The sequence below is a fragment of the Heloderma suspectum genome, chromosome 6 (assembly GCF_057233095.1).
Source record: "Heloderma suspectum isolate Gila_16-S chromosome 6, 16-S_ref, whole genome shotgun sequence".
In the NCBI taxonomy this organism is placed as follows: Eukaryota; Metazoa; Chordata; class Lepidosauria; order Squamata; family Helodermatidae; genus Heloderma; species Heloderma suspectum.
The window spans coordinates 4,758,106-4,776,309 of NC_139463.1; the positions used below are offsets into that span (position 1 = coordinate 4,758,106).

Below are 18,204 nucleotides of genomic sequence, written 5' to 3' on the forward strand. Positions count from 1 at the left end.
GCTGAGTGTGCTTCCTTCTGAGTAAACCTCAGTGCTTAGTTCAGTACCTCTTGGCTGAGTGACTGGCTACTGGGTAATGTTTGGGCTTTGGGGCTAAAATAGAGGGTGTTAGCTTGAGCCCTTATTTTAGTGGACCCCAAGCATATTCAAAGGTCCAAGAGATCCCTGACTCGGACTGGACTAGACGAATCAGGAGTGGTGGCAGCGTATTGACTTCTGGAGATCCCTACCTACCTTGCAGGGAGTCTGGGGTAACTCCCATTTTCCCTTCACAATTATATCAAGTTAAAATACCTAGGTGACAGGTCTTTGCCTTTGGCCCCAAAGACTGCAGCACAGGTGTCAGCCAAGCTTCTTTAGGGAAAGCATCCCATAACTGGGGAGCCACTGCTATGAAAGCATTTTCCTTTGTTGTTAAATAGCATGCCACCGATAAAGGAGGCACCTGAAGAAGAGCTTCAGCAGAAGCTCTCAAAGCACAGCCAGATGGATACAGGAAGAGGCACTCCTTCAGGTATTTAGGTCCCAAGCCATTTAGGGGTTTAAAGGTAAGTACCAGCACCTTGCACTGGGCCAGGAAGTGAACAAGGAGCCAATGAAGTTCTCTTAAAATTAGTGTGATATGCATAAATGATAAATTGAGCCATACCAGTACAATTCTGGCAGCCATATTCTGCACCAATTAAAGCTTCTGAGTCATCTTCAAGGGCAGCCTCATGTATATTGCACTGCAGTTATCTGGGTGGGGTGGGGTGGGGTGGGGTGGGGGTTACCAGAGCATGAACAACTGTGGCCAGACTATCCTGGTCGAGAAATGGCTGAGGTAAGTATAAGGCATAAGAACATAAGAAGAGCCATGCTGGATCAGATGAAAGGTACATCTAGTCCAGCATTCTCTTCACAGTGGCCAACCAGCTGCCCACAGGAAGTCCACAAGCAGGAAAGGCACCCCATGTCACCAGGGCCTCCTGGCGACTCCTAGATCTGGTGACAAAGCTAGATCTAAGAGTAGCCCCAGATTGCTTACCTGCTCTTTCAGGGGGAGTACAACCCTACTGAAAACAGACCAAACACCAGTTCCCTGGACTCAAGGACCATCTGCCCACATTATCTCTGTCTTGTCAGTTTATTGGCCTTCATCCAACTCTTTACTGCATCCAGGCATATTGGTTCAGCATTGTCACAGCTTCAATTGCCTCAGATGTCACAGAGAAGTAGAGGTAAGTTCAGCAGCATACTGAAGGCACCTCATTCCAAATCTTCAGGTGATCTCACCCAGTAGTTTCATATAGATGTTAAAAAGCATGGGGGATATGAGAGAACCCCACTGGATCACATAAAAGAAGTGCCTTGGGGTCAAGCAGCTCCCCCCCCCCCACACACACTATCTTCTACAACAAACCCTGTGGGTAGGAGAAGAATCACCATATCACTGTGCCTCCAACCTACAACCCACAGAGTTGTCTCAGAAGGATACCACGGTCAATGGTATTAAAAGCCACTGAGAGATCAAGGAGAATTAACAGTGTTGCTAGTTGTGCTTTTATAATATGGCAGAGAATTAAAAATGGCATCCCCCGTCTGCAGTCTGAACTGGTATAGTCCACTCTACCATCTCATGACTCTACCATCTAACTGTGCTTCCTCTGTCAGCTACACCCAGGTATTGTTTGAAAAGGCTGAATTGTTATCATTAACAGTGTAATCCGAGACAATCAGAACAAAACTGGATAGCATTCCAACAGCAGAAAAAGTCTATAAAAAACAGAAGTATCTAATTTTTCATAATATTGATAAACACTATTTTCAAATAACAGCACCATGTCCTGCAATGTTATTGGGTTTTAAAGCACACTGGACAAATGATACAGCAATCATCAACATACAGCAAAATCTGAAATGATTCTTCCATGAAGTTCAAGGAGAAAACTGACAAAAGGTAAAAGTAGCAGACTGTAATTAGCAGCCACCTGGATATATACTGCTATATAGTAGCTAAAAGATAGAATTTTAATTGTTCAAAGCCTCCAATATTTTTTTTTAAAAGCAGCAGCAGATTTACCAGAGTTTGTTTGTTGATAAGTGTTCTGTCCAGTTTGTGTTTGTGTTTATTCTCATCCCTGACCGTAGTGGAGAGGAGTTTTTTCTCTGTATCTGTGATGGCTTTCTCCTGGATAGCAGGGTCTGTGGAATTCAGGCCTTGAATCAAGTTGGCTGAAAACAGTAGGAAAGATGAATAAACATGGAACAGAAAAGGCTTAAGACGAATCAGGAGTTAAATCCTGCCCTGAATCATGTATGATTCAATGAAGTTTATTTTATTTATATACCTATCCATTTTTAAAATATATATCTCACTCCTACAGTGCACTGCTCCCAGGGTGGCTCACAAGTAAAGAACAAATAATAAAACAGATCAATATATAATGAAACAACAAGAACAGCAAGATAAACAGCAGAAGCCTATTAAAACCCACAGAAACATGATAAAAGTTACATCAGGGTTTTGAAAGCCTGAGAGAATAAAATGTTCTCCACCTGGCATGAAGTAACATTAAAATAAGCAGCAGGTGAGCCTCTCTGGGGAAAGCATTTCAGAGGTGGGGTGCCATGGCCAAAATCGTCATGATTTTGTCAAGACCCTGGGCTGTCTTGAATGTAGCACTAAACCATAGTTTAGCATTACAAGAACAAGTGTAGGCAAGCCCCACCCCACATCTGGCATGGCTGTGAGGACTCTGAAAGCTCTTGCTTCCATTTGAGATTAAGTGCAGCTTGACATATCAACCAAACCCAGACTAACTGTGGTTAATCTTAACTACAGTTAATGGAAACCAACTTCATAAGATTAACTACAGTTTAGAATTTCAACAACTGCTGGTAATCTAAAACAGAAGTGGAAGTTTCCAACCTCTTCCCAGAGGCCATACTGGAGGAAGAGGAGGCGGGGAGAGTGTGTGAGCTCAAGGCTTGTTTCTGTAACAGTAAACTATGGTTTAGGAGTACATCTGAACACAGCTAATTTGTAAGTTGCGGACAACAATCACAGCATTCATAACACCAAAAAGAGATTTACTTTTATAAACATGAACAGCCTGCTCCAGATCTGTATGCACTCCAAAACACAACAGAATTCCCCGTTCATGCAGGCTGCTCCATTCATTTCAATGGATACAGCAGATCCATGCATTTGAAAGGATGCTTGCGGAGTTCTGCAGCTCTTGCAGTGGATAAAAACATACAGTGGATAAAAATTGATGATTTAAAAAAAAATAAAATTGGAAAGTTGTTTTTCATTGTAAATACGACGTTTCTCTAAGAATGACTTCATATTAAATAATCTGAATATAAACATGTCAACCCTAGATACATTGAGCTCAAAAAGGCAATTTGATCGTTTCTCAGATATGGATAATTAACAGTGGGTTGAATTCGGAGGAAAGCATACCTGACAAGGCTGGCTGAAGTCCATTTAGTAGGGAACACAGTCCTCTCAGGAAGTGTGAGGACTGTAAGTGGCTTTCTCACATCTGTGACTTAAAACAGTTAGTGTAGATGGAAGGAGCTCAAAATGACAACCCAAAGGTACTTTCAGGTAACCATGACACTACCTAGAGTCCTGGAAATCTAATATATTTTCATGTATTGTTCTATTGTTTTAATCAATTATAATTGTGCGTGTAAGCCATCATGAGTTCCATTTTTGCGAGAAAGGCAGGGCACAAATCAAATTTATAAATATATAATTTTATAAACCCCTTCATGGATCACTGCCTTGTTGTGGCGAAGGGGCTTGCATAACTCAGTGAAGCCATAAGCTATGCCATGCAGGGCCACCCAGGATGGACAGGTCATGGCGGAGAGTTCTGACAAAATGTGGTCCACTGGAGAAGGAAATGGCAACCCACTCCAGTATTCTTGCCAAGAAAACCCCATGGAATTTATCACAAGGCTAAAAGATATGACGCCGGAAGATGAGACCCTCAGGTCGGAAGGTGACCAATATACTACTGGGGAAGAGCAGAGGGAATTTTCAAGTAGCACCAGAAAGAGTGAAGCGGCTGGGACAAAGCCGAAAGGACACTCAGCTGTGGATGTGTCTGGTGGCGAAAAAAAAGTCCGATGCTGTAAAGAACAATATTGTTTAGGAACCTGGAATGTAAGATCAATGAATCAAGGTAAGCTGGAGGTGGTCAAACAGGAGATGGCAAAATTGAACATCGCCATCTTGGGAATCAGCGAACTAAAATGGACAAGCATGGGCGAATTTAATTCAGGTGACCATTATATCTACTACTGTGGGCAAGAATCCCTTAGAAGAAATGGAGTAGCACTCATAGACAATAAAAGGGTGGGAAAAGCAGTACTGGGGTACAATCTCAAAAACGACAGAATGATCTCAGTACGAATCCAAGGCAAACCATTCAACATCACAGTAATTCAAGTCTATGCCCCAACCACTGAGGCCAAAGAAGCTGAGGTTGATCGGTTCTACGAAGACCTACAACACCTTCTAGAACTAACACCAAAAATAATGTCCTTTACATCATAGGGGATTGGAATGCTAAAGTAGGAAGTCAAGAAATCACCGGGATAACAGGCAAGAACGGTCTTAGTGTACAAAATGACACGGGACAAAGGCTAATAGAGTTTTGCCAAGAGAACATGCAGATCATAGCAAACACTCTTTTCCAACAGCACAAGAGGCGACTCTACACATGGACATCACCAGATGGTCAATATCGAAATCAGACTGATTATGTCCTTTGCAGCCAAAGATGGAGAAGCTCTATACAGACAGTCAAAACAAGACCTGGAGCTGACTGTGGCTCAGATCATGAGCTGCTTCTTGCAAAATTTCAGCTTAAATTGAAGAACATAGGGAAAACCACTAAACCATTCAAGTATGACCTAAAACATATCCCTGATGAATATACAGTGGAGGTGAGGAATAGATTTCAGGGATTAGACCTGATAGACAGAGTGCCTGAGGAACTATGGATGGAGGTCCGTAACATTGTTCAGGAGGCAGCAACTCAATCCATCCCAAAGAAAAAGAAATGCAAGAAGGCAAAGTGGTTGTCTGATGAGGCTTTACAAGTAGCTGAGGAAGGAAGGGAAGCGAAAAGCAAGGGAGAAAGGGGAAGATATATCCAACTGAATGCAGAGTTCCAGAGAATAGCAAGGAGAGACAAGAAGGCCTTCTTAAATGAACAATGCAAAGAAATCGAGGAAAACAACAGAATGGGAAAGACTAGAGATCTCTTCAAGAAAATTGGAGATCTCAAGGGAATGTTTTGTGCAAAGACGGGCATGATAAAGGACAAAGAAGGGAGGGACCTAACAGATGAGATTAAGAAGAGATGGAAAGAATACACAGAAGAACTCTAAAGGAAAGATCTGAATGTCCCTGATGGCCATGATAGTGTGGTCACTGAACTTGAGCCGGACATCCTCGAGAGTGAAGTCAAGTGGGCCTTAGGAAGCATGACTAACAACAAACCTAGCGGAGATGACAGTATTCCATAAAATCCTAAAAGATGATGCTGTTAAAGTGCTGCACTCAATATGCCAACACATTTGGAACACTTAACAGTGGCCACAAGACTGGAAAAGGTCAGTTTACATTCCAATTCCAAAGAAAGGCAATGCCAAAGAGTGTTCAAACTACGGTACAATTGTGCTCATTTCAAATGCTCGCAAGGTTATGCTCAAAATCCTACAAGCTAGGCTTCAGCAGTATGTGAACCGAGAACTACCAGAAGTACAAGCTGGGTTTCAAAGAGGCAGAGGAACTAGAGATCAAATCGCCAACATTCACTGGATCATGGAGAAAGCAAGAGAATTCCAGAAAAATGTCTATTTCTGCTTCATTGACTACGCTAAAGCCTTTGACTGTGTGGATCACAACAAACTGTGCAAATTCTTAAAGAGATGGGAGCACCAGACCACCTTACCTGTCTCCTGAGAAACCTGTATGAGGGTCAAGAAGGAACAGTAAGAACCGGACATGGAACAACCGATTGGTTCAAAATTGGGAAAGGAGTACGACAAGGCTGTATATTGTCGCCCTGCTTATTTAACTTATATGCAGAGTACATCATGAGAAACACCGGGTTGGATGAATCACAGGTCAGAATTAAGATTGCTGGGAGAATTATCAACAACCTCAGATACGCAGACAATACCACCCTAATAGCAGAAAGCGAAGAGAATCTAAAGAGCCTCTTGTTGAGGGTGAAAGTGGAAAGTGCAAAAGCTGGTTTGAAACTCAACATTAAAAAAACGAAGATCATGGCATCTGGCCCCATCACTTCCTGGCATATAGAAAGGGAAGAAATGGAAGCAGTGACAGATTTTACTTTCTTGGGTTCCAAGATCACTGCAGACGGTGACTGTAGCCATGAAATTAAAAGACGCTTGCTCCTTGGGAGGAAAGCTATGGCAAACCTAGACAGCATAGTAAAAAGCAGAGACATCACCTTGCCGACAAAGGTCCGTCTAATCAAAGCTATGGTTTTCCCAGTAGTAACATATGGCTGTGAGAGCTGGACTATAAGGAAGGCTGAGTGCCGAAGAATTGATGCTTTCGAACTGTGGTGCTGGAGAAGACTCTTACGAGTCCCCTGGACTGCAAGGAGGTCAAATCAGTCCATCCTAAAGGAAATCAACCCTGACTGCTCATTGGAAGGACAGATACTGAAGCTGAAGCTCAAATATTTTGGCCACCTAATGCGAAGAGAAAACTCACTGGAAAAGACCCTGATGCTGGGAAAGATTGAAGGCAAAAGGAGAAGAGGACGGAAGAGGATGAGATGGCTAGATAGCATCACCGATGCAATGAATATGAACTTGAGCACACTCCGGGAGAGAGTAGAGGACAGGAAGGCCTGGCGTGCTATGGTCCATGGGGTCATGAAGAGTCGGAGACGACTTAATGACTGAACAACAACAATTTTCTAAAAAATGTTCCTAGCTCTCTTGCAGATACACTTGAAATTTCAATAGGAAAAAGAAGACTACAATATTGAAAAATCGCCCCCCCAAAAACCTTTAGAAGCACTTGATTCTGTGGGTTTGTTTAAAAAAACTTTCAAGGACTTAGGAATCAGATGCAACTCATCCAACAGTTGTGATTTGGCAGCCAACATGCTCAAGACAATGAGATGCAAATTATATTAACTGCATAACATCTCAAATATGCAAACTAGTTGTAGTTGTGGTTTGGCAGCCATCATGCTCAAGACAATAATATGCAAATTATATTAACTGCAAACATCCCAAATATGCAGACTAGCTGCTGCCCTCTGGCTCAAAATACCTTTTTGATGTGGACCTCAATGCTGGACAAATTGCTTAGCTCAGATTTAATGTGGAGGCTTTGCCAGCATGTGGCATGATACACAGCACCCGCGGAGCATCCAGAAGATATGAAAAGGAAAATGTTTTTGTGAGGCGGTGCAACTAGGCCAAGATTTAATTCCAAAGTCAGCATTTTATCTCTGTGAAACAGATTGGCTGTTCTGGATGCCTGCTCTCATTGAAGTTCTGGCTTTGTTGTACTCATGTTCATAGGAAAATGGATGAGCCAAGCAATAATTGAGATTATTCAAAATGGTGAATTAGAAAGTCAATTTAAACCAACACTTGGGGGTGAGGGCAGGAGAGAGGAGAAAAAGCAAAGCTGGAACAAACAATGACAATCATCTTCATCATTCCATCTTCCCAGATGACCTATCCAACCCCTGTCTATACCCTGCAAGTAAAACAGACAGCAGAGGAATCAAAGCTTCTGCATTAGGGCAGCAAAGAATGTCAAACAGTTGCTAGAGCATATAAACTCTTTTGATGTATAATGCAGAGGTGGCCCTGATGGCTCAATGAGATTTATCTTTTAACTGTTTCCACTTGTACTACGGTTACCCTTTATATCAGCACACAGCTAATATCACAATCCTTAACACACATTGTATGGAAATCAGAGAGACTCTTATTCCATATGTGTGCTGTGTTCTCAGGAATATAACAAATTGCTGGATTTGGACTCTCATGTTTCGGAAGTGGAGCTAACTGCACATATTTTTCCCCGTGAGGGCTCACGTAATGGTGTCAGGGCAGTAATTTCAGCTACACCTACTGGGTTGGTTCTAGACTTAAGTCAGGTGTAGAGTAGATCTACTGAAATCAATGAGGTAAGTCAGTCATGACTAACTTAAGTCCCATTGTTTACAATGGGTCTACTCTAACATGACTAAGTCCGGATCCAACTCAATGTTCTGTTTCAGGACTTGGTTGCAAGCTCAGAAATACGAATTTCCCTTATCAAGTGTTAACTGTGAATGTTTTTCTCTATATTTCCAGGATTACTAGAGATAGGAAGGCCTCAGAATGTGCACAGTGGGGCTAAAATATTTTATGTATCTATATTTATACCTGCAGACCTGTTCAATTCTAACAGGGAAGGAGGAAGGTTTTTTTTTAGGGCACAATCCTATACATATTCAGACAGAAAACTCCCAACAACTCTCAACATTCTCTAAACATGCATAGGATTCCACCCTCAGGAAAGAAATTCAAGCAGCAATAAACAGAATTCTTAACAAGAAACTATCTCTTACCATGAAGTTATTCATAGCAAACTATGTTAAAAGACAACTGACAAAGGATATAAAGAGACTCTCCTCTTTTATATGATTGTGGCAGCTAGAAATATTTACACACAGTACTGGAAAACAAATCAGGTACCCAGTCTTAGGGAATGATACATGAAATTCTGGGATATGTCCATTCTGAATAAATTAATTTGGGCTATTTAAGCTACCCAGGGAATATGTACACATACAAAATTTGAACAAGATTGAAAATAGTTTGAACAATTTTGGAAAGATAAATTTCAATGACTGGTGATTCCTTTCTGCTTTTATAAGAGAATCCCCTAAAATATATATCGTAACACAGCCACCCAACGTACCATCCATGTGAAGTAATATGAAACTGTGAATACATTTCAAAATGATGTTCAGCATGGCAAGTCAAAAAATTAATAGAAGAGAAGAATGTGAGGACCTCTATATACTAGTGGGATATATAAATAACTATTTCTTATATCCTTGGTTTATCCCTGTAATATATTTGGTAGTCTTTTGAGTATGAAATGATGATATAATCTACAAAGAATGTAGAAAACCATTATTTATATAACATGTTGTTTAAAATTAAAACATTAAAAATTATTCACACACACATATGCAAAACTCAAAAGAAGAGAGGGATGAAGTTGGAGCAGATAATGAAGTTGGAGCAGATACTTAATTCATTAAGTTGGATCAGATACATAATTAGATTACAGATGTACCATGCTGATAAGGCTTCAAATGACCCTAAGCTTCTACCTTTACTAAGCATGAAATGGGGTGTGGGGTGTGGGGAATGCTCCCTCTGGAAATATAAAACCTGTTTTAAGTAATAGTTTCAGGTCCCTTAAAAGATGGACCTGCCTGAAAGAAAAAGAAGACGACCGAAAAAGCAAAACAGGGTAGTCTTTATATCACAAAGACTGGAGATTAAGTTTGAAAATGCACTAGATACAATCAAAGGCCAGCCAAAGCCGATCACATTACAGCAGCAAAGGCAGGATATAACCCGCCCCTGCCCCCCCCACAAGGATATCATTTTTTATAATACTGCCTCATACGGTTTTCAAATGAGGGTAGGTGTATTTCGCAATTTTATATAGCAATACAGCCAACCTTCTTGGGGGAATTATGATTTAGACCCACATTTCTGCCATAGTTCCATCAGAGTGAGTGTGGCATAGTGTAGATTCTTTATTGTGTTACTACACTGTTTGTCCTCGACAGCAATTTGCTATTCACATTTAAAGTACTGTGCTCTTTTGCTGGATTTCAGGGTCAGGATATCTTCTTCAAAGAGATTTTGATATTGCATAAATAAATGTTTATAAAAAGTTTTCTAATTTCTCAGATCAAATCAACATTCAAGATGCCTAGTGAGATTTTTTTAATGGTGACAAGACAACACAAGGTTACCAACTCAAAAGTGCTTAAATTATTGTCATGAGAATATTTGCTAGCATAAATTTTTAAGGCAATTTTTGCAACACAGGGAACAAATGAATCAATAGATTACTAACAATCAGACTTGTCAGATATACCTGCAAGACTGCATTTTCTTGTGATCAAATATCTGAACATCCACTATTGTGTATCTGCACATTCCTACTAGAAAAAAAGTTTTTCTAATAAATCATCTGCTCTAGTTCTTTATCTCTCTGTGTGCTTTTAAGACCTTTCTTCCATGCAGCTAAATTTTGCTGAGAAGTGCCTCATTTTCATAGTCTCTGAATGGTCAGAAAAAAAACACATATCTAGATTTTTCTGTACCCAGAAGGTGGTACATTCCTATTAAACATTGCACAGAAGTGAACTTAAATACATTGTTTTGTAACTCTTATGATTTTTAAATCCATTTAATCCAGTGGTTATAGTGGTCTCCAATAACCCAGGAAAGCTGCATTTAACTTCATCAGAGATGACAGATTCTACAGGGACCACTCATGTGCTGCTACAGCAAATACAAAAGAGTCTTGTGATACTTTAAAGATGGAGGGAGCAATCCTATCGGGATAAGTGGCCACCTCTGAACTCAGACGTGACTGCCTATCCAATGCAGGGCAGGCGGAGCGCGGAGGGGATCTTCTCCTCCACGCTCTGGTCACCCTGCAGTCACAGCTAGATAGCCAATTTTGGCTGTCTAGCTGTGGGACTTTGGAGCCGGGGGGAGGCTGGATGACGCATAGGAACTGTCGTACCAGCACTTCCGAACTCCCCGCCCCCAGGAACGCCCCCTTTTGCCCCGCTCCATGCTGCTCATCCAAGAGTGGCCCAGGGATGAGCCACGCTGCCTACAAGGCAGCCGGAGAGGGGGCAGTTTTTCGGGAGCTGACCTCAGAGCATGGGCTCTGAGGTCGGTTCCCGGAAACTGAACAATCCTATGGCCATCTAGCTGCTGTCTAGCAGCCACAGGATTGCACCTTAATAGATTTATGGTAACCTCAAAGGTTTATGCCACAATAAATGTTATTCTTTAAGGTGCCACAGGGCTCTTTTCTCAGGGCATGGTCTGAAGGCACATGATGCAACAATCTCACAGAAAAAAGCCAGTCTGGATATGGTCAGCACCTAGATGGAAGACTGACTGGGAACAGTGTGAGCACAACTTGAATTTCAAAGAAAAATGGTGGAATATAAACATCTGAGTTCATGATAGGTGTAATTTAGCAAATGAGCCAGTACAGTGAATGGATAAAATGCTGGGTTTAGGGAGAGACCATAGCTGAATGCTGGAACACATGCTCTAGAAGGTCTCAGGTAATCAAGCGATGACATTTTCAGTTTAAAGGATCAGGTAGCAGGTGATGGGAGACTGCCTGAAACCCTGGAGAGCCACTGCCACTCAGAGTAGACCATACTGGGCTAGATGGACAAATAGTCTGAAATGGTAAAAGGCAGCTTCCTATGATGAGATACAGGCTCAAATTCCAAGTGAGCTGCTAATCCCATTGCACTGACTTGTGCAAATCATTACCTCTTGCCATCACCTACTTCATTTGTAAGAACACTTATTATCATTTGTGCTTGTCTCACAGAAAGCAAGAAAAACAGTAATTATATAACAACCTTTATGTAGATATTACATATACATTTCAAATATCATTTAAAACAATAATGTTAACAATCAAGTTATTTTCTGCTGCAAGAATACTAGCTAAGTATGCTTACAGCTGGGTTGAAGTACCAATTTGTACTTAATTTGAAGTTAAGCAAATAAATTTGGCTTAGCAGCTATTTCCGTCTCCTCAGTTTCAGCTGTGGGGCTTCTTTTCTGGAAAAGAATACTTGTACTCAGAGCTCCCCTTAATTACACCTGGGGTCCTTGTAGCCTTTAAAACAGTGCTCTGGGTGGGCTATATGGAACATGCTCAGCTCAAGTATAGCTCTGTTTAAACATATCTATGGTCTACTTACTAACTTCATCCACATCTCTAAGGAATTTCTGGAAATCCTGTTCTTCTTGCTGTTTAGACATCTTGACCCCCCAGTATTGAGAAAACCTGTACGAAGGAAGAAGAGAGGGATAGAATGATAAAAGAGAACATGCTATTTCTCAGCATTTAGCACTTGCCACCTTGTGGTTGATTTAAGTTTTTTTTAGAGTTTGCAAACAAGTCATTTTTCTGATGCTACTCCTGAGCTGTGCCTACTGTGTGTGTGTGTGTGTGTGTGTGTAAACCAAATTTACTGCTACAGCTTCTGTTGAGAAATTTCTGGATACTGCAGTTCTGAGAGGGGACTAGAGATTACCGATAGAATCCTCAGTGCTACAGCCTTACAGAATGCTAACACCCATTATCCTTCACGTCAGGGGAAGTCAAGACAACTGAACTGGCAAATGTGTACTGCAAACAGCCTACTGCTAAGATCCTATTAAGAGATAATAATTATATCACAAAAACAGGCCTAATGTCTGATCTTCCAAAGCCAATTCGGGGCAAAGCTCCTGCCAATGGAAGCACAAGAATCCCATCCGTCAACCAAGGGAGCAAGAGCCACCAACTACTATTCAAGCGAGTACGGCAGCAAGGGAAGAGCCGCCTGGCCTGAACTGGATACAAATGCCCACTTACAGCTCGCTACTTCTTTCTGGCCTTGCAGCGCTGATCTCCGTCCTCTACCTTTTCCCTCCACTCCCCTTCCCTTGTGTCTCTTGTCTGTTTACTGTGGAAGCCTGACGGCACGTTCTTCTCTGTTTTTGCTGTGAGCTGCTTACAGAAACAATAATTGTCTGAAAAGCAGGATTTAAAAATGCAGTAAATAAATGAGTGTGGCTGGAGGGAAGATGGGCTGGACCTCCAAGAATGGATGATGGTCAGTTCCAGGGGAACATCACTAGGTGGGAGGGAGGAGGAGGAGGAGGAGGAGAGGAGGGGGAGGAGGAGGAGGAGGAGGAGAGGAAGGGGAGGAGGAGGAGGGGCGGCCTTGCCTGGGGGAGTAAGTGCTCTCTAGGTCCTTCCCTTGTCTTTGATGCAACCGCTGCCCCCCTTTTTCTTTTCTTTTCTTAGCACTTTGCTTTCAGTGGCCGCATGACCACCACAAATGCAACAGGGGCAACTTCGCTTGCTGGGGAAGGGGGCGCAGGTCCGACCTGCACCAGTTCCATTCCTCCCCACCTCCACTCCCTTGTGCGGCTGTATCAACAGCCTCCTGTTTGATTTCATCATAGGAGAGTTGGGTGCACACGTCGAAATGACAGGTTATGTCACAGACGCGCATCCGTCGCTCTGCACAGGCGTATCCATTGCAACCAACAGGTTCGCTGCAAGGAAAGGAAGGGGGAGCTGGCTCGGAAGAGGGCCAGCGCTGCATATCCGCACCCGCCCACCCCGGCTCCAGAACCCACACTGGGGGCGGCGGGGGGGGGGAGGCCTAAAACTGCGGAGCGGGGAAGGGAGGCTGCGCTGGGAGAAAATGGGCAGGGGAGGGCTCAGCGAGTAAGGGGGTCGCAGAGCGGCCGGGGGTGCGAGGAGAAGGCGTGTCAGGGGGAGGTACCGCGGGCTGGAGGGGGCGCTGGGGCGGGGAGTCTCCCTCTCTTCCTACAGGCCGCGCCGCGTCCCGGCGGCCTCCATGGCAACCGAGCGAGCGCGAGACGGCGGCTCGGGCTGGAGGGGCGTGGCCACGGGACGAGGGTATGCAAATGAGCCGGAGGGGCGGGTCTTCCGGGAGGCGGGAAGCGGAGGCGCGCGCGCTTCGCCTCAGCGCCGTCGCCTCGCCTCGCCTCGCCTCAGCGCCGTCGCAGCCTCGAAGGGGAGACGCCTGTCCTCGCTCGCTCGCTCGCTGCAGGTAGGCCGCCCGCCCGCCCGCCCGCCCACGGGGCCTGAGGCGTTTCGCGTAGCGCGGGAAATGGCCGAGCGCGGCCCCGGAGCCCCCGGGAACAGCGCCGGCCCCCGCCCGCCCGCCAGGCACGCCGCTGCTTCCGTCGTTGCACGCGGGGTCGCCAGGAGCGGACGGCTGTGCGGAGGGGCTGCGCGCTGCGTTTACGTGCGGCGCTCAGGTTCCTGGCGTCGGAGTTCTGGTACGCCCAGGTGTCGAATTGGCCCCAAGCGCCGGGCCGGTGGATCTCGAGAGCTCTGGAAAGGGAGGGAGTAGAAGCGGCTCGCCTGAAGCCTGTGCAGCACCGGGGGACCACAGCTGAGAACCGAACCTCAAACAGGGCCGTGTGGCGCGGGGATTGGTCGCCCCCTCGCCCTCGCCGCTACCAGCCACCCCTTAAACCTGTGTAGGTCTGCATGCAATTGCCGCAGGCGCTAACAGGTTCCCGCAGGTCGCTGTCACTAGCCATCCATGACTGGATGGAAGGGACTAGGGACGAGCGGATCCCCTGCCTGCTGGCCCGGGTGGGAACCCGCCCTTGGGGGGAGGCGAGCCGTCTCTCTCCCCGGAATATGCCCGGGCCGGCTCCGCTCCACGGCATTCCTGCAGAGTCGGCTGCCGGGCCCACATCGCTGGCGATACGTGCCGTGTCACTGGGCTAACTCTGGACGCAAATGGCGCCCGCTGTGCCACTTGCGGCCGTAAAGCTGTTAGGTTAACCTAAATGCAGCCATAAATTTGGGTTAACCTAACAGCCTTACGGCCGCAAGTGGCATAGCGGGCGCCGTTTGCGTCCAGAGTTAGCCCAGCGATACGGCGCGGCAATGGCGGCCGGCTGTATCGCCAGCGATGTGGACCTGGCAGCGGGCTCCGCAGGACTGCTGCGCGGAGGAGCCAGCCCGGACGGATTCCGGAAGGAGGCGGAGGTGAGTGCCCCATTACGCCACAGACGCCAGAGGCCGGATTCTTTGGAATCCAGCCTCATTGGGGTCCATGGCAGAATTCTCCGCCATCCCTAGAAGGGATAGACAAAAAAGGACCCTGAGGCTCCCTTCACACCTCGCATTTTATCCCACTACAAATCGGTCCTTTTGATTCGTGATCCTTTTCGGGATTTAGACTGGCCCCATATACAGGCAGCTCTCATAGCACATCCCTCCGCATTGTATCTTTTCATGGCCAGGCTGAGCTGCACGGAACAATCAGGACAGAAGGGGGCTGCTGGCCCCATGTCACCTCCCTTCCCCTGATCATTGGTTCCTGTAACACGACTGATGGCTCTGCCTGTCCCTGCACTCTTCCGCAGCAGGAGGGACGTCGGAAGTGATCTGGATAGGGGGCTATGGGAGCTGGTCCCCTCCTTCCTCCGAGGGAGAGGGCATCTTCTCGGTGGCTTACCCCAAGGTTGCTGGTGCTGCTAGCCCTTCTCTGTTAAAGATGTCAGTGTGTGATGGAATTAAATGCAATATATTGCTTGCACTACTGAGTTTGAAGGGTATACTGATTTCCGGGTTCCCAGCTACAGAAGTAAGAAATCCACAAACGCGCTTGTGTATGGTCAATGCACCAAGCCATCCCTAGCAGCCCCCCCACCCAGCAACTGCTTCACAGGGGACACCTTCATTAGACCCAGCTTGCTTCCCACCCCCACACACCGCGCTGTTGTTGCTCTTCCCCCTTATTCTGGCTTCCCAACGACCCTGCAAGGTGGGCTAAGAGAAGAGATAGTGGCTGGCTAGGTGGGAGGGAGTACTATGGAAAACCACCTCAACATTACTCCACACCCCAAAAGGAAACAATTAAAAAGGACCATTCCAGGCCCTGCATGATGAATTCATTCAGGGCAAGAGAAAAGGCACTTTTAATATCCATTGTAATCCTGTCAAGCCTTTCTCCTGCATGGCTGAGAAGAGAGACTTCTCCACCACCTGGGAGGAAAAAAGCCCATCACACTGGTGAGCAAAAGGGAGAAGAAGCAGTCAGTGAAGTCAGTGGGAGGGGGAAGTTCCAAGTAAATGCATTGAAGGGGAGACGCTCCTATGCATGCCTACTCCGAAGCAAGCCACACAGATTTCAGTGGCACTTACTCCCAGGGAAGGAAAGCCTTACAGCCAGTGAATTTACTCAGAAATAAGCATTGCTGTGTTCAAGTGAATCTCAGGGCCCGTAGTGGAATGGGAAAGAGGCAGAAACAGCCACTGGAAGCCCAGTCAGTGACCTGCTCCCCCTTCCCACCGATTTGTTGTCATGACAGTGTTATCCAACACCGCCCAGCAACACCCCTTAGCACATACCCACACAAAGCAGGACAAAGCACTAAAGGGGAAATAAACAACAGGGAGGAAATGGCGATTTCAGTCGCAAGCACAGAAAATGCTGGGTTTCCCCATTCTCAGATAACACAGAAAGAGGGAATGGAAGTTGTGAAATAGCAGCAGGAAAGCAGCGTTGTCATCTAAAGCTCCCGTGAAAACCAGTGATAAAAGAAGAATGATCCTTCTAAGAAAACTCAGGTGTGAAGAGAGCCCTGGTCACTGAGGTCATCGGAGAGCTTGCTCCTGGTGGGTCCACATGGCCCATTTGGAGTCCACCAGGAAAAGAGACTTCAGTGCGATGGGCCCCTTTCTTTGGAGCACCCTGCTCCTAGAGGTCAGGAGGCACCAACACTGTGTTGTTTCCAGCACCTCCTGAAAACAGCACTGTTCCAGGAGGCATTCCTTAACTGACCAGTCACGGTATACAGTATAAAGCATAATTTTAATATGTTCTTCTAATCTTGTTATTCTTTTAATGGTTTATCCTTTGTGTTCACTCTGACATCTGTTTTAGATATGGAGTGGTATACAAATGCTGTAATTAAATAAATAAAAATATGATTAATTATTAATTATTATTTGTTTCATTTCTATCCTGCTCTCTGGGCAGTTCACAGTTAGATTGTTACTATTGTCATTAATGAGTGAGGGTGTCTGTGTTGGCCATAACAGAATAATTCAAATAACTGTGATTTTTGTTTAAAATAAAACATACAACATTTAGATGGTCATCAGAGGGGAATTGTGTTATTGTCCATTTTAAGTCCTATTAGCTAGCTACTGCAGCATAGTAGATAACAATGTGCACACTACTTATCAAATCTCATATCCGCTCTGAACTCACTAGGTGGCCTCAGGCAAGTTATGATCCTCTCATCCTCAACCCTCTGCCTGTAACATAGGGCTAAAGTTGGCCTGCCTTACTGGAGTGTTATAGGGTTATTGAGATAACAGGAAGTTCACTCAATAAATAGTAAAATTATTATTTTCTGGTGGCATACTAGGATGGAATATAGGGTCTGATCAAATAAGGAGGTTGGTTAGAGAGGAATGACTTAGAGGAGGAGGTGCAGGGAATGCTGATCAAATTGGCAGATGACACAAAATTGGGAGGGATAGCTAATACCGTGGAAGACAGAAACAAAATTCAAAGTGATCTGGATAGACTGGAGCGCTGGGCAGAAAACAACAGAATGACATTTAATAGGGATAAATGCCAAGTTCTGCACCTAGGAAAAAGAAACCAAATGCACTGTTACAAGATGGGGGATACATAGCTCAACAACACTACAAGTGAGAAGGATCTTGGAATTGTTGTTGATCACAAGCTGAATCTTAACCAACCATGTGATGTGGCTGCAAAAAAGGCAAATGCTGTTTTGGGCTGCATTCATAGAAGCATAGCTTCCAATTCCGGGAAGTACTAGTTCCCCTCTACTCAGCACTGGTTAGGCCTCATCTGGAGTATTGTGTCCAGCTCTGGGCACCACATTCTAAGAAGGATGCAGACAAACTGGAGGGGGTTCAGAGGAGGGCAACAAAGATGATCAGGGGACTGGAAACAATGCCCTATGAAGAGAGACTGAAAGAACTGGGCATGTTTAGCCTTGAGAAGAGAAGACTGAGGGGATCTATGATAGTGCTCTTCAAGGACTTGCAAGGTTGTCACAGAGAGGAAGGCCAGGATCTCTTCTCGATCATCCCAGAGTGCAGGACACGGAATAATGGGCTCCAGTGACAGGACGCCAGATTCCGGCTGAACATCAGGAAAACTTCCTGACTGTTAGAGCAATACGACAATGGAACCGATTCCCTAGGGAGGTGGTGGGCTCTCCCACACTGGAGGCATTAATGTTAAGGCTGTACATCTGTTGGGGATGCTCTAACTTGGATTGCTGCACTGAACAGGGGGTTGGACTCAATGGCCTTGTAGGCCTCTT

The 18,204-nt window shown here is 45.1% G+C and overlaps 1 protein-coding gene across 1 annotated transcript in view; it reads right to left on the reverse strand.

The window, feature by feature from the left end:
- TTC12 (tetratricopeptide repeat domain 12) overlaps nucleotides 1-13,730 on the reverse strand; it is a 49,760-nt gene extending 36,030 nt beyond the window's left edge. The window contains exons 1-3 of the mRNA XM_084807203.1: nucleotides 13,629-13,730; nucleotides 12,048-12,133; nucleotides 2,063-2,214 (exon numbers count right to left, since the gene is read on the reverse strand). Of these exons, the coding sequence (XP_084663329.1) occupies nucleotides 2,063-2,214; nucleotides 12,048-12,108 (213 nt within the window). The 5' untranslated portion in view covers nucleotides 12,109-12,133; nucleotides 13,629-13,730. The remainder of the gene's footprint in view (nucleotides 1-2,062; nucleotides 2,215-12,047; nucleotides 12,134-13,628) is intronic.
- Nucleotides 13,731-18,204: the final 4,474 nt, after the last annotated feature.